The sequence below is a fragment of the Plectropomus leopardus genome, chromosome 8 (genome assembly GCF_008729295.1).
Source record: "Plectropomus leopardus isolate mb chromosome 8, YSFRI_Pleo_2.0, whole genome shotgun sequence".
In the NCBI taxonomy this organism is placed as follows: Eukaryota; Metazoa; Chordata; class Actinopteri; order Perciformes; family Serranidae; genus Plectropomus; species Plectropomus leopardus.
Window position 1 is genome coordinate 26624964 of NC_056470.1, and position 14209 is coordinate 26639172.

Below are 14209 nucleotides of genomic sequence, written 5' to 3' on the forward strand. Positions count from 1 at the left end.
CAGCAGACTAGTATGCTTTACTGTTTTCTTTCTTTCTTTTTGTGTGTCACATTTAACGTTATGGATGCACCAGCGAGAACGGTTAGTAAACAGTAGAAAGCAACATGGAGGTCAGTGAAAATGTTTTGGTGGTTACCGCTTTTTTAAAATATCTGTTATTTATTCAGCATGTCTTTCAAAATTCAAAGTTGGTGCAGACTAAATTGGAACAATGTTTAAGCACCGCTCGGATGGAGACGGATGGAATTTCTCCAGGTGTCATGTTTCCATCACTGCCTATCAGAATAAAGTCAATAAATATGAATGACTACTGCAGAGTCATTTTACGAGCTATGTTTCAAGTCTTTGTGCTAAGCCAAGCGGGGGCTGTTTTTATGATTGGGTCTCTGTTTTGTTTGTTCACATGCACAAAAGGACACACACGTTTAAGAACATGTGTGAGGCGATACAATTAAATAGTTTCACACGGTTTCGTTGTTGAACAGGCGACAGTAAAGCACCAAGAAAAGCAGAGAAAAATGCAAAGAAGAAAAGACTGATTGCACCTTAACACACCTGTAAACAATGCAGGTTTCAAGTTAAAAAATTGGCTTTGTAAATGTTTTCCGAAGAAAGAAATGCATTCAACACAATTGCTCGACCTCTAGGATACACACAACGGATTTGTGTCAGCAATACTCAATGTAAATAGAAACTTTACAAGAAAAGTCTGCAGGGCACGTTTCTTATTTATTCTTTTTTTTTTTTTTAAAAAAGAACATAAAAAGAACAAATTTGCATGTAGGTATTAGATGTCTTCAAAGACTCCCCCAGTCACTACCAGATATCTCTCAGATGATTTAAAAACCCCTCATCTCAAATTTTGCTGTCAAAAACAGGAACTAGATGCACAGACAGAATGAAGACGCACAGCTGTGGCTTCTTCAATTGCTATTTTTCTCAAAGAGCTTTTTCTCTCTTTTTCCCAAAGAGCTTGTGCTAATTGGTGGCGAGTGCCTGTAATTTGTTTTCCATGTGGCTATTATTGACCGATCACTGCTATCTTAACCAGGACAGAGTTGGTGATTTTTGACCACCTGCGTGATCAATGAATGATTGAGTAAACAGGAGCTGTGTGCTGGTTTTGTTTACCACCATATAGCTCCTGCGTCATCTGATAATTACCTGCTTTGAAGGTGAGCTCATCTTGTTCCTGGCCTTCATAGTCATAGAGAGCGCGGACACGGACCCCTCTCCCAGTGCTAGAATCATCTTCAAAAGAATTCCCGTTTCCACCGTTTTCGTTTCCAGAGTAAGCAGCGGGCTGCTCGTCATCGGACCACTCAGTCGAGTAAGCTTGGTTTTTCTCGTAGCTGCTCACGCTGGAGGAGAGAGAACATGTATGGTGAGATTCAATGTTACAAACCACATTACTGAAAGTCTCTTCAAAGTCTTTCTAATTGTCAATGAATCCTATGAAAAGATCAGAAACATCCATGAACTGATTATATGAAGACATATTTTTCAGTGAAGCTTATTCGTCTGTGCCACACAGGTCCAGCACTGTGGGTGGGAATAACAGGCCTGGACTCTCCCCCCTGCACAACTGGCCCATCCATAGTGACTGGAAGAACATTTATTTTCTGAACCTTTATTATTAATGATCAAAAATCACCTTTAAATAAAAATGTTGAACCTTTTAACAGAGTAAAAGAAAAAATTTATAGTGTCCCACTCCTAAAACCTGGAAATGAGTCAGCATTTTAGCACCTCCAGTTCCCTCGTCTTGAAATCTATGGGTTTTTTTTGAATGGGTTTTTGGTTAGATGCCCAAGAAAAGGTCTTTGGTTAACACAAACTGAGGAGACTTTCAAGTTTTGTTGTACAACATAACATAAGTAAGTAAATACCCCACTTTGGAGTCTTGTGGTGACATCATGCGTGGAAGTTGAATTTACGCTTCAACAATCCTAAAAGTTAGTGATCATTTGTGATTATCTTGCTGAAAACAACCCAAAAGAAAAATCCCACTGGTTTTTTGTCAAGGGACCTAGGGCGATTTTAACTTCCACGTTGGCCTACCAAAAAATGTCACTCCTGCAGCACTCTATTAAGCTACTATCATGTGTGAAGTCTGGACTGATTACAAGAAGCTGTTTTACATTTGCCCAGGCCTGTTAAACCCATGCACATCACAGCAAGTTATGTTAGTTTCCTGCAGAATGCGTGTATCAATGGTTTAGAATACAGACAGAGTAAGGTAAGGTAAGGTAAGGTAAGGTAAGGTTTACTTTAATATCCCACAGGAAATTTGTTGGGGCTCAAAGCTGCAGCATCATACAGCATACACACATAGACACACACATACAGACAACATACATATGAACACTTGCATTAATGTGCCTAAATTCATTCATTTCATGAATAGTAAAAGCAATAAAAACAATAGTTTCACATAATAAAAAAGATGCAACCACTTTCAAATTTCATTACTGTAAAAGCATTTCCCATTGCCTCAAGAGGAACCAAGACAACAATGTGGGCAGGACGGGAGGTAGAGCTGAAAATCCCTGCCTTTATTGTCTCTATATTGCCTTGAAAGACCATTTTGTTTGAGACTTTTAAAGCTTTTAAATTACCAGCGCAGTGTGCCGCTCTCTCTCTTTTTAATAGCTAGTGTATCTCACACAGCAAATGATTTATCTCTGATATAAACAAATAATAGTCCAGTCAGATCATCTGAAAAAGACGGGGACTCCTTAACGACAATTTAAATATCAATAATCTAAATTAAAAGAAGCACAAAATCCACGGCACAAACAAATACGATAGATTGGATTCTATGTTTCATTTTTTTGCATGATTTTAACAATATACCTATGTGTGCTGTTTGTAATGAACACAAACTGTTGTGGGGAAATAAGAAGCTATCTGGCACTGAAAATGTTTTAGAAAAAGACTTAAAAAGTGTCAGAATCAACCAGACGCACTAGTCATCTTCCACAGCGTGATATCAGTCATTTCTGTTTTAGCGAGACCACCAGTTGGAAACCATCAAAGGAAGACAAACTTCTGTGATCAGCCAAAATTGAAGTCCTGGCATTGTGCCTGGTGCTGCAGATCTAAACTGTTAAAAACGATTAAAAACACATCAATAATCCTCACTGTTGCACTGAGAAGTGTTCCTTCTGTGAAGAAGATGGATGAGCACTGTAGTTTTTTTTTTTTAACTGATCTCACAAGCACCATCCTGCTGCTGTAAATATGCACTAACATGCAGAATCTGCAGCTGAAAATAGCAAAAATAATAATAATAATAACAAGTCTTTACTGCTGTTTGTGAGCTCAGCCCCACCTGTTTTAGGAAATAATTTAGCCTTAAGAAAAAGTACATATTTATGACCAAATTTTAAAGATGTTTGTAAGCAGTAAGAACAAATGCACTTGGGAGTGAGAGTCACAGACAAGACAGGGAGGTCAGAACGTGGTTTTGGTCTTTTCATGAGATTTGTTGACTAAAACATAAATTTAAGTCGTGATTTGTGACTTGTTACAGAATATACTTTCATGAATTAATACAGGATTCCCACACATTATCATGAAAAAAGTTTCAAAACTTTTCCAGGATTTTTCAAGGACCATTGTTATTTTTCTTCTTTTCCCACCTGCGCGGTGTTCAAACATATCAGATTCTATTCAAACATAATTTCAGCTAGGTGACATACAGAAAGGGAGAGAAAGGTCACAGGGAGGAAATGAAGATATGTAGGTGATGGTGAAGAAAAACGTCACACATGGATAGATTTTGGAGCTGCGTTACCTCAACAAATACGCAAATGAAATTTTCTGTTATATTAGATCACATGGAAGTTTTTCAATAGAAGATTAATGTAACTATTTCATTTTACACAACAAAATTCCATGACTTTTCCGTAACTTTCAGGATTTTTTTTAATTTCAGCATTTTTCCAGCCCTGAAAAATGTTATTATAAAAATTTAATTTTTAAGTTTTCCATGAGTGTGGGAACCCCATAAATAAAGTGTTAATCAGTGTGGTTGATGTGATTGGAAACAATAGATTACTAACCTGCTGCGGTCACCAGGTGGAGCCACATGGTCGGTGCTTGGAGTGGGTGGGGCTCCGTCTGGTTTCTTCTTCTTTGGAGGAGCATTGGCCTGGTCTGGGTTGTATTCCTGGAGTAAAATAAACATGTGATAGCAGAATGAGGAAGAGTAGTAAATGAATACTAGAGGTTTTTGGTGTTTCTGTGAATGACAGTCGTACCTCAAATGCAGGCCAGTTCATATGCATTCCCGGGCCGTGGTTGTTGCTGAACCACTTCAGGTCCTCTTGTGTGTTTGCGGCGAGGATCGTGCGCTCCAGTTCTCTGTATATGGTGGCATAGCTGCGGAACGGAAAAGGGAACAAATGGTGATGATGAAAGTGCCAGAAGAGACCCGGGGGTGCTGCCAACTTGGCGAGAGAACCCACAATGCAGTTCAAATCTGGGCTGACAGAGATCCAACACTAGGTCATGACGGGACTTCAGTGTCTCCCTGAGTTTTCTGCTGAAGCTCTCAACAGCTGAAGTATTTGCCCCAAATAATCCTGATAATCCTTCACAAAGACATTGTTTATGTTGCCACAGTTTACCCAAATCTCTGCAATGTGTTATAGATTAAATGGGCACCTTGTAGTTTTATTACCTAACTTAAAGGATAAACCAATCTGACTAAGTTTCATACCTTAATGCTGTAAGAAAATATTTATCTCTATAAAGTCTAAAAATTAGGAATAAACAGACCACAACATCATCTGATTGTTTTCTTTTTTCTCCAGAGTTGAAACATTAATTAAATGGGTGCTGTGTTGGACTGAAGAGATAAGAAACCATACATTTTTAAACAGAAAATTCATTTTCATAACTAGATTTTGGAAAGATGAGGGCATATTTCCTACTGGAGATTTATATATAAGTCTAGTCTGTACTCATATATATATTTAGGGGTCTTCCCCCCAAAATAAAGAGAGACCAACTGCATTATATTTATATATTTTGAATTGTCACCCAGAGCCTGAATGCCTGAAAGATATTTCCACCATAAATTTTTAAAAAAAAGGCACAAATCATTAGGGGTGTATATCACAAGTTTCATCACGATATTATATTTGATCAGTTTTTGACCAACAAGACATATTTTGTTGATTTTGATTCGATTCAGTTCAAGGGCCTACACCTTTTTTGAGATGATATCTGTCAAATAATCGCAAAATGATTTTTTTTGGCATATAGTGCTCCCCAATTTCTTCCCCCTTAAAACAGCTGTTAAGGGCAACACAGGTGAGGTCATGAATAGTAAACAGGAGAGGTGAAATGTGAAATGATACACATCTAATATGAAGAATTACATCATCAGTCAGGATGAATACCACCACAATTCTCTAAACAGCAAAGGGCTCGAATCATTACTAGCAACCAAAGGTAGGTTTGGTTTAAAACCCTGAAAAACACTTTGTCGTGGGTCTCGGCTTTGTTGTTACATGCTGGTTAAAAACAGCCCAGAAAATGACAAGCATTCATGGTGAACAAAATTCAGTTTGGCAGAAACGTCATTGACTGAATAATCAATTAATTAGTGCTGTGAGTCGGAACGCTAATGAGAAATGCATGCCTGGTTGAGAAGTGTGTTGAGATTAATCAATTTGAGGAGAACTGTGCTGAATGTGACACAACAAATCAAACGAATCTATTGTGCAATGTGATTAAAAGTAAAGGTACAGTATGCAATCATGCTCAAAGAGTTCTTTACCCATGTTGCATACGGTATCACTAAGAATAAAAATGATGCCATTTATTCGCTGAAATGACTCTGCAAGAGGGGAATAAAAGAAAGGTGTAGCAAGTAACATGCAGAGATGGTGCTAAATCAGAGGAATACACAGCAGATTAAAATGAGATCATTACATATATAAAATCACATGAGGAAAAGGAGTTTCTCTGCTCTGTAAATCAGCAGCTCTAAATAAAACCGTCTCCCTCCGCCTGGCTGACCTTGCGTTCTCGGTGAGGTTAAGGTGGCGTTTGATGTCCAGCAGGGCCTCCTTGAGGAAGGTCAGCCTCTTGACTTCATGCTGCTGGCACTGGTCAAACACCTGCTCCATGGACTCCATGTACTGCGGGGTGCACTTACTCAGCTCCTCCAGAGATTTCTCATACTTCTCTTTAGCCTGAGAGAGAAAACAGAGAACACAGTGAGAACTGAAGCCTCTTAGAAAAACAAACCAACATGGTTTAATTATCATTTCAATATTTATTGCTGAGTATTTGTAACTTTATATTCTGTGAAGAAATTGCACTACAGCTCATTTGTAAAGAATTCATTGTGGTGCTTTGGCAATGTTGTAAAACTGAATATCTGCCGCCTGTTGCACCAGCTGTGTTTAATTGCAAACTAGTTAGAATGTTAATTATTACTAACTGTGATTTATGCATTACTAAAATAAAAGCGGTTGCACCAAAGTGATAAGGTACAATGTAACTCTAAGTGACAACTAAATAGTGCTTCTAGGGTAGTTTTTAATCATAAATGTTAAAGATTTATACTCACTTGTTGTAAAACAGCAGTTCTGCCACAGCATCATTTTTTTATCATTTGCATGCCATTGTACAACATAATGCAGTGAAGACTGAATTTATTGATATAATATTTCAATATGGATCCAGTTTACTACCATGCACAATGATACCAAGTGGCTCATGCCAGCCACCAAGCTAATGCGCATGATGACAATAACGACGTCTATCTTTGATCCCTGATTGGCGACTTGTCTCAGTAATGACTTTACCACCAAACTAGGTTTTGCTACAAGTAATTGTGGTGCAAGCAATTAACCCTTTGAAACCCGAGGCAATTTTTTAGATTTCTTTCAAAAACATGGAACAAATTAACAAGAAGTGATGAGACACAACAAAAACAGGAAATGACCTGAAAAAGTGCTAAAAAAAATCAATATGAATAATTGTTTTCTTGAAGTCTCTCCTTTTCTCTCTCTCTCTCATGTATTCGGTAATTTTCAAGTTAATTTTGTCACAGTTTTGCAATTTGTATGACATTTCATGACAAGTTTCAGACTACTGAGCCTCTAGTGCAAACATATATGTCGTCACATGGCAAACATTTCTCATTATAAAACAGTTAAAAGGAGCATTGTGAAGGATTTAGCTTCATCTAGTGGTGAGGATTGCAGATTGTAACTGAATGAAACTGGTTAGAATTCCTTCTGTGTTCATCGTTTAGGAGGTTTTTACCGGGAGCTGAAGTATCCACAGAGGTTTCCTCCTCTTCAAAACAAACGGAACAGGTGATATAAACCACTAAAATCACTGAACAAAGCAGTTTCTCATTAAAAATCAGTGTTTCTCCGATGCTGATCGGCTTATCGGAGACGGGCCACAAGCCCAGCACCTGCTAATGTGCTCACCTATTTCCTCTGCTAACTTAGGATAGAAGATAAGATAAGATTAGCCTTTATTGTCTCCCTGAGGAGAATTTGTCTTGAACATTTGAGAAAACACAGGCGACAGAAACATGTCTCACATCTACTGACTCGTGACAATGTTTTATAGGTATGTGTGTATCTGTTTTTTGTTTACTTTTTTTACATCTTTGTTTTCCCTCACCTCAAACTAAACAAACCAAAGACTTTTTATTTTTCCTCATTTGTGTTTTTGACGTTCTCACCTTCTGCACATCCTGTTTGCATTTGTCCACTTTCTCGTGGAGTTTCTTCTGCTGGTCGGCTGTGACAGAAGCCTCAGTCTTGCCGTTGGCCTCTCGGGCTGCAGCCAGTTTCTCCTCCTTGCAGGCCATGTGGTACGTTTTCTTAGCTGCCTCCATCTGGATGTCCAAACACAGACATTGTCAGCGTCTCCGAACATGATCTAATTTCACCAAATGAACACAAGGGAGTCACATCAACTCAGCTCGGAGTAGGAACGACTTTGTCCAGACACTATACTAGAATTTAATGCGATAAGTAAATATAACTGCAAAAATATTGTTACATGCTTACAGCAATGACCGCAGCCTTATTTTGCAATTTAGGGTAAAAGATCAAAGGCAGTCATGTAACAATACTGTTACTACTTGCTCCTCTTAAGTTTTGTATTTTAAATGTCAATGCAAAAGTCAGGAGTTCATGTTTCCCATGTAGAGCTGAGAAAAGTCTTCTCATATCATACAGGTCCAGCTCCAGAGCAAAGGACTCAAACAACCCCTAAAACCAAACCAGGGAAGGGAAAGGGAAGATTTAACTTTGAACACTGTGCTTTATTAATGGTTTTAGGCAGTGAAGTTAGTACCTACAAAGTGTCTCCTAAGCTGAAGAATCAAGACTTGGTCCACTGACAATTAATTAGTGTCTTTCTCTTTTGCCTCATAGAGTTTTTCTTTGAAATTTCACATGCAAAGGGAGGGTGTTTAAGTGCAGCTCTCAGAGCTGCGGATCAGGAAATGTGCCAGTGAAACCACCATGGGTGCAGCCACAGACAGTGTCATGGAGAGGCTCCAGGATTGGCCTCTAGATGAAATCCTACATACAGTCTACCTCTGTGTTGTTAATCACAAATGGAAATTAAAACTTAAACCCTATTTACACTAGCAACCAGTTAAAGTCTCTGTTTTTGTCGAATTTACTGATATTATCTCTTGGATATGATACTATAGCACTACTAGCCGCGAAGTATTGTGTTAACCTCTTTTTTTTCTTTACAGATACAGTTGGTAACCTCTGTGAAAATAATTGTATGTAAACTTTGATGACACTTTCATTATATTCTGTAAAAACATCACGTCTCTCTTTTGCTTCCTACCGCTTCTAATGGCATTCCCTCAAATCAGACTACAGGGGGTCAGCAACAACCAGTCCAAGCTGAGGACTCTTGGCTGTCAATCATGTCAATCACTGCTTGTGAAGTGCGGTCAAACTCAGCAGAGCTAATCAAATATGAATCAAGATTATTTTACTGCATTGCTTTTTTCTTGACTCCAATATTTTCAGAGACACATTTAGTGTACTGTTTAGCTGTAAAATGAGAAAGTTTGAGACCTGGCTGACATGTTAAAAACAGTTCAACCAAAACAAAACACTGATGGCCAGAGGAAACTGTCTCGTTTTCGAGTTAAACAGTACACTAAAATATGTTTCTGAAACCATCTGAAGGGAGAAATAGAACAGTAACAGAATCATGATTCAGGTTTGATTGATTTGTTCAGCAGGTTGTTTATTTATAGGTGAGAGCAGCCTACTGCTGCTGCAGAAAAAAATACATGATGAGAGCGGTGAGAGTGAACCAAAACAGTAAAATTGTGAGCCTGACACTTAAAAAAACAATTATCAAAAAAAAAAACAATCAATCAAAGAAAATGGGTTTAAAAAAACTTTAAAGACCAGAAAGGGCCTGTGTTACTTGTGTACTGCATTTCCCCTGTATTTTGCTTTTATCATGATATCAAGTTTAAAGTTTGAAATATTGTGAATAGATAGATAAGTGATTAAATGTTGTTGTGACACAGCTGAACACAAGGCAACCTCACAAAGTGAGGACCGGAGAGAACCAGGAAGCAGCTCATTCATGTCTTACATGATTCATGAAGTGAACCTGTTTTGCTACACAGAGGACAAAGACTCAGAGATTCACAGATATTTGTTTCCATCCCCCTCACCTCCTTGAGCTTTTTGGCCCACGGTTTCTGAGCCTTCTTGAAGCCCTCCTCTGCCTCCTTGGCCTCTTTGAAGCCTCCGATCATCTGCTTGTGATAGGCTTCCTTCTGCCAGTTCTTCACTTTCTCCACGTCTTCGTTCAGCAGGTTGTTCTTCACGTCTTGGTGTAGCTCGCTCACCTTTTCTGCCTCGGTCATCACAGCCAGCCAGGCTCTCTCCACAGAGCCGTACTGTGGGCCTGAGGGTCGGACAGAATTATTAATCCCATATAAAATATTTAGTGCAATAACACACAGCCAAATATTACCAGAGAGCAAACAACAAACTGTAAACGAAGCTGTGGCAAATTGAAAAACAGCGTACAAAGTACAAAGTACAAAGTACATTCATTTGTTGAGCCATTTATTTTATTGACCCCCTCCCACACGCTGACCTTTCTCAATGAGCTGTCTCCATCTCTTGGACCAGGCAGTTAGCTGATCACCGTAAGCTTTTTCTATCTTGGCACGTTCCTGCAGGCAGCCCATGAGGTCATTGCAGAGCCGATGGCCATCATCAAATCTCTTGACAGCACGTTTGTAGTTCCCCACCTGAGAACACAGAGATAAAGAGGTTCAAGGCACAGAAAGCAAATCTGATTTTACATATATCACTGAAGAAAAAACATACACAATCCAAATCTACATCAAAATATACAAAACAAACAAAAAACTTGAGAACTGTTTTGTTGCCAGAGGTCACTGCAGAGCCGATGGCCATCATCAAATCTCTTGACAGCACGTTTGTAGTTCCCCACCTGAGAACACAGAGATAAAGAGGTTCAAGGCACAGAAAGCAAATCTGATTTTACATATATCACTGAAGAAAAAACATACACAATCCAAATCTACATCAAAATATACAAAACAAACAAAAAACTTGAGAACTGTTTTGTTATTACAGTCAAGATGGCAGCAAAGATAACAAAAATTGGAGGGTATCCGTCTTACTTTATTGTGTCATAACAAATTGAGTATCGAATTAATCTGCAGATGCATTTATGCACCACAGAGGCATTAATTAATGTGGGTGGGTTGGACACATTTTACCACATAGTGCATGATTTCCAGCACTGTTTTGATTTTGAAGCATATCTCTAAGAGTATCCTGAAATTAATAATGTATTCAATTAATTGCAATTTATGAAATGCTGCAATATTCATGCACATTTTAAATCCAAACATTAAACAGCTCCAGCCACATTTATTTGCTGAATTGAGGCATTGAAGCTAAATGTTTCTGTATGAGTATTCAGAGTTATTATGTCAAAATTATTTGACTGCTTTTCCTTTTATACGTTGCCACCTTAAGCGTACCGCCTTAAAAGAGCAGAGCCAGGCCGTGTGGATCCGCCTCTTCAGTGCCTGCAGGGGGCGTGAGCTCATGGTGCATGATGAAGGGAGGGTAGTGAGGAGGGGGGGGTTGCTCGTGCCTGTGCATGTGTAGTTATGCAATGACATGGGCTTGTGTTTGTGTGTGTATCAGTGTGTGTGTGTGTGTGTGTGTGACTGCTTTAATCCTCTTGAGTGGTGTAATGCAGGCAGACAGATTCTCAGGGATAGACGTCGAGGTAGAGACACAAATACATAGAAACCACAGACTGCGTGTGTATACGCTGTAAATACATACGGCCGTACACATACATACATCACACACGCATATCTCGTGGAGAGCCTGTCTGATGTGTTCACTTGCTGCAGCGCTGCACTGTGATTGGTCCTGACACAAGCATGCATGTGTTTGGTTACTGTTTGAGATGAGAGAGCTGCAGGGAGGCAGTGAGACAGGTGTGCGACGGTATGACTGTTGGCCTGCGTGACAGATTGCCAAGTCACACCAACAACAACAACACGCAGGTGGACTGGTTCTGCACATGAAAACATACCTGAGCTCTTGTTTTTGCACCACAATCAACAGGGTGGTGATTATTTCATGTTTTTTTTTCTATGTAGTTGGTACCTCTCATCTCAGTTGTATCAAACATCAACATTCCTGATGGCAAAACTTGAAAATTGAGTGTTTTTTCTGGCGTTTATAAACCATGAGCTGACCCGAGTTGTTGTTGCTAGTATACAGATGCTATAGGCAGGTGCATGTGGTGAAAGGACGCCTCAGAGCGACTGATGACTGAGGCTCTTTGTCCCTGTCTCTGTGGCTGAGAGCCATGACACAAAGAAGACTCTGTACTGAGGGAATTCATTAACGCTAATTTGGTGCTGGGTAAAAAGTACACAGGCTGAATCTCAGCACAAGAAGTGAGGATAGATTGTATGATGTTTATATTTGCTGTAATGTGTCCTACAACGACACAGTGTGCAATAATCTGCATTATTACATATACTTATAAAAATAGCTGCAATGCTCTTTTAAATAACAATCTGTAGCAAGTTCACATGTGGCACTCACATCTTCAACAATGTAAGACAGTGTTCATTGTGAAATCCAGATAGTTTAAGTAAACGATGGAAACCCATTTACACCAAGAGAATAATTCTTTCATTAGTCTCAATTTCAGTTTTTCACAGCCTGTCATCTTTGTCTGCCAGGGAAATAGATACTCGAGAAGAAATACTAAAAATATGTACGAGGCTGAGTCAAACGAAGTCCGCTGAAGTCCAGTTTATTTGAATTTGTAGCTCATACTTTTGACGTACTATGAGTTTATTTAGTCTGTCACAACAAAGTTTTTTTTTCTTCTCTGCAGGAATGGGCTTCATTATAAACATTAAGGCAGGCTATGGAAACCCATTTAATTACATCAAAGAAGTACATGAGTGTCTTCACAAAATAAGATGAGAAAATGAGACTAATACAAGAGTGTCTGTTTGGATAATTTCTCTTCATTTCTCTCTTGTTTAAAGCTGAATGTGCCAAACCAGTATGCTACTGACAAGTCTAGATAAAACCTAATACTAGCTATAGCTTGTGCACATTTACTAAATTTAACATAGCTGAACCTATGCATTTGCATAAAAAGATATTTAGCCACACTTCTGCCAAATGAAGTGGAAGAACTCCTAATCCGGTCACCTTTAAAAGGTACTTTACCCCCTAAATGACCATTTGTACATCAATTACTCAACCTGTGTTACATAGATGTCATAAAGAAGAATTTTGGTTTTCATGCATGCCTATACAGTGAATGAAGAATCCAAAAACAGAGAAAATTCATTGTGAATTAAAGCCATAGAGACCCACATTTAACAAACAGCAAAACTATAACAGAACATTTTTTCCCACAAACCCCCTCACACAACTCCTACAGTATAATCCAAGTCTCATTTGTCCTATTGTATGCTCAGTTAACGTGCATTTTCACTAAAGTCTAGATTGTTTTTTTTTTAAGGGTTTGGTTATGCAAGTTTTTTATTGGTATTTATTAGATATTTAACATTTTGATTAGCACTGGGGCACTTTTATCATTTCATCTCTTGTCTTCTTGTCATGTATTATCTGGTATGTTGTCTGTGATGTCTGAAACAGTGTCAATAGATGCCTTTTACTTTCTACTGCAAACCAAATCTACCTCCAGGTAGAAATAAAGAGACCTAGACCTGAACACCTTACAATTTAAAACAGCATAAACAGGGCATGTGCACAGACAGTTCATGTGGCAGTGTTTGAAATAGCAATGCGTTGGCTGAAATGTGTGAAGTACTGAGGAGTGATGTTTTGATATGGTTTTGCTGTATTTAAAATGCCGATCCCTTCCGATTCGTCAAGACTTTTCTCTGTTTTTGGATTATTTCCTCACCGTTTTATTCCAAAATTCAACGTTATACAGGGTGAGAGATTTGGACACAAAAGGTCATTTGAGGGACGAAATATTCCTTTAAGAAGCTCTTAATTTAAAGCAATAGTCTGACATTTCAGGGAAATATGCTTTGCAATGGCAGGCTCAAACGATTGATACCGCTCACATATCTGCATGTTAAATGTGAAGCTACAGTCAGCAGCTGGTTAGCATAGCTTAGGACAAACAAGGCAGATTTGAGCATGGTATCAATCCTCTCATCGTAATCTCTGCAAGATTGTTTTCACTTTGAAGCGTATGACCATGCTGAATTTTTGTGACCCTCTGCCTTGAGCCTCAGTGGGTATAGAGCAGCTTTGCTACAACTTCTGAGACAAATTTTCCTGTAAAACCTTGGTGACACAAATCTAATTTCCATGGTTTCAGTGTTTACTCTGTGGGGTTTCAAAAGTCACACAAGACAAAGAGAAGAGTAAAAGTTTTTGGTTGCAGGTTGAAAATCTATCAGAGCAGACATGAGGGTGTTGTCCGTACCTCCCAGAAGCTGTCCATAGTGTCGTCACTTCCCGCACATTCATCGTAGGAGCCAGACATTTTCCTGGATGTGGCAAATCACTCTAATGACTAAACCTGTTCTCTGCAGCAGAGCTGGGTTCCTCATGCACTGAAAGACAAAAGGAGAACAATGTGACTAAAAATTACACAAATACAG

At 38.8% G+C, this 14209-nt stretch overlaps 1 protein-coding gene across 4 annotated transcripts in view; it reads right to left on the minus strand.

The window, feature by feature from the left end:
• Positions 1-14209, minus strand: part of LOC121947553 (protein kinase C and casein kinase substrate in neurons protein 1-like) — a 51793-nt gene that overhangs the window by 1413 nt on the left and 36171 nt on the right. For all 4 annotated transcript variants that reach the window (XM_042492647.1, XM_042492645.1, XM_042492646.1 and 1 more), the window contains 8 exons: positions 14032-14161; positions 10138-10294; positions 9707-9942; positions 7724-7879; positions 6034-6209; positions 4266-4386; positions 4068-4174; positions 1165-1361 (listed from right to left, as the gene is read on the minus strand). In XM_042492647.1, the coding sequence (XP_042348581.1) occupies positions 1165-1361; positions 4068-4174; positions 4266-4386; positions 6034-6209; positions 7724-7879; positions 9707-9942; positions 10138-10294; positions 14032-14091 (1210 nt within the window). In that variant the 5' untranslated portion in view covers positions 14092-14161. The remainder of the gene's footprint in view (positions 1-1164; positions 1362-4067; positions 4175-4265; positions 4387-6033; positions 6210-7723; positions 7880-9706; positions 9943-10137; positions 10295-14031; positions 14162-14209) is intronic.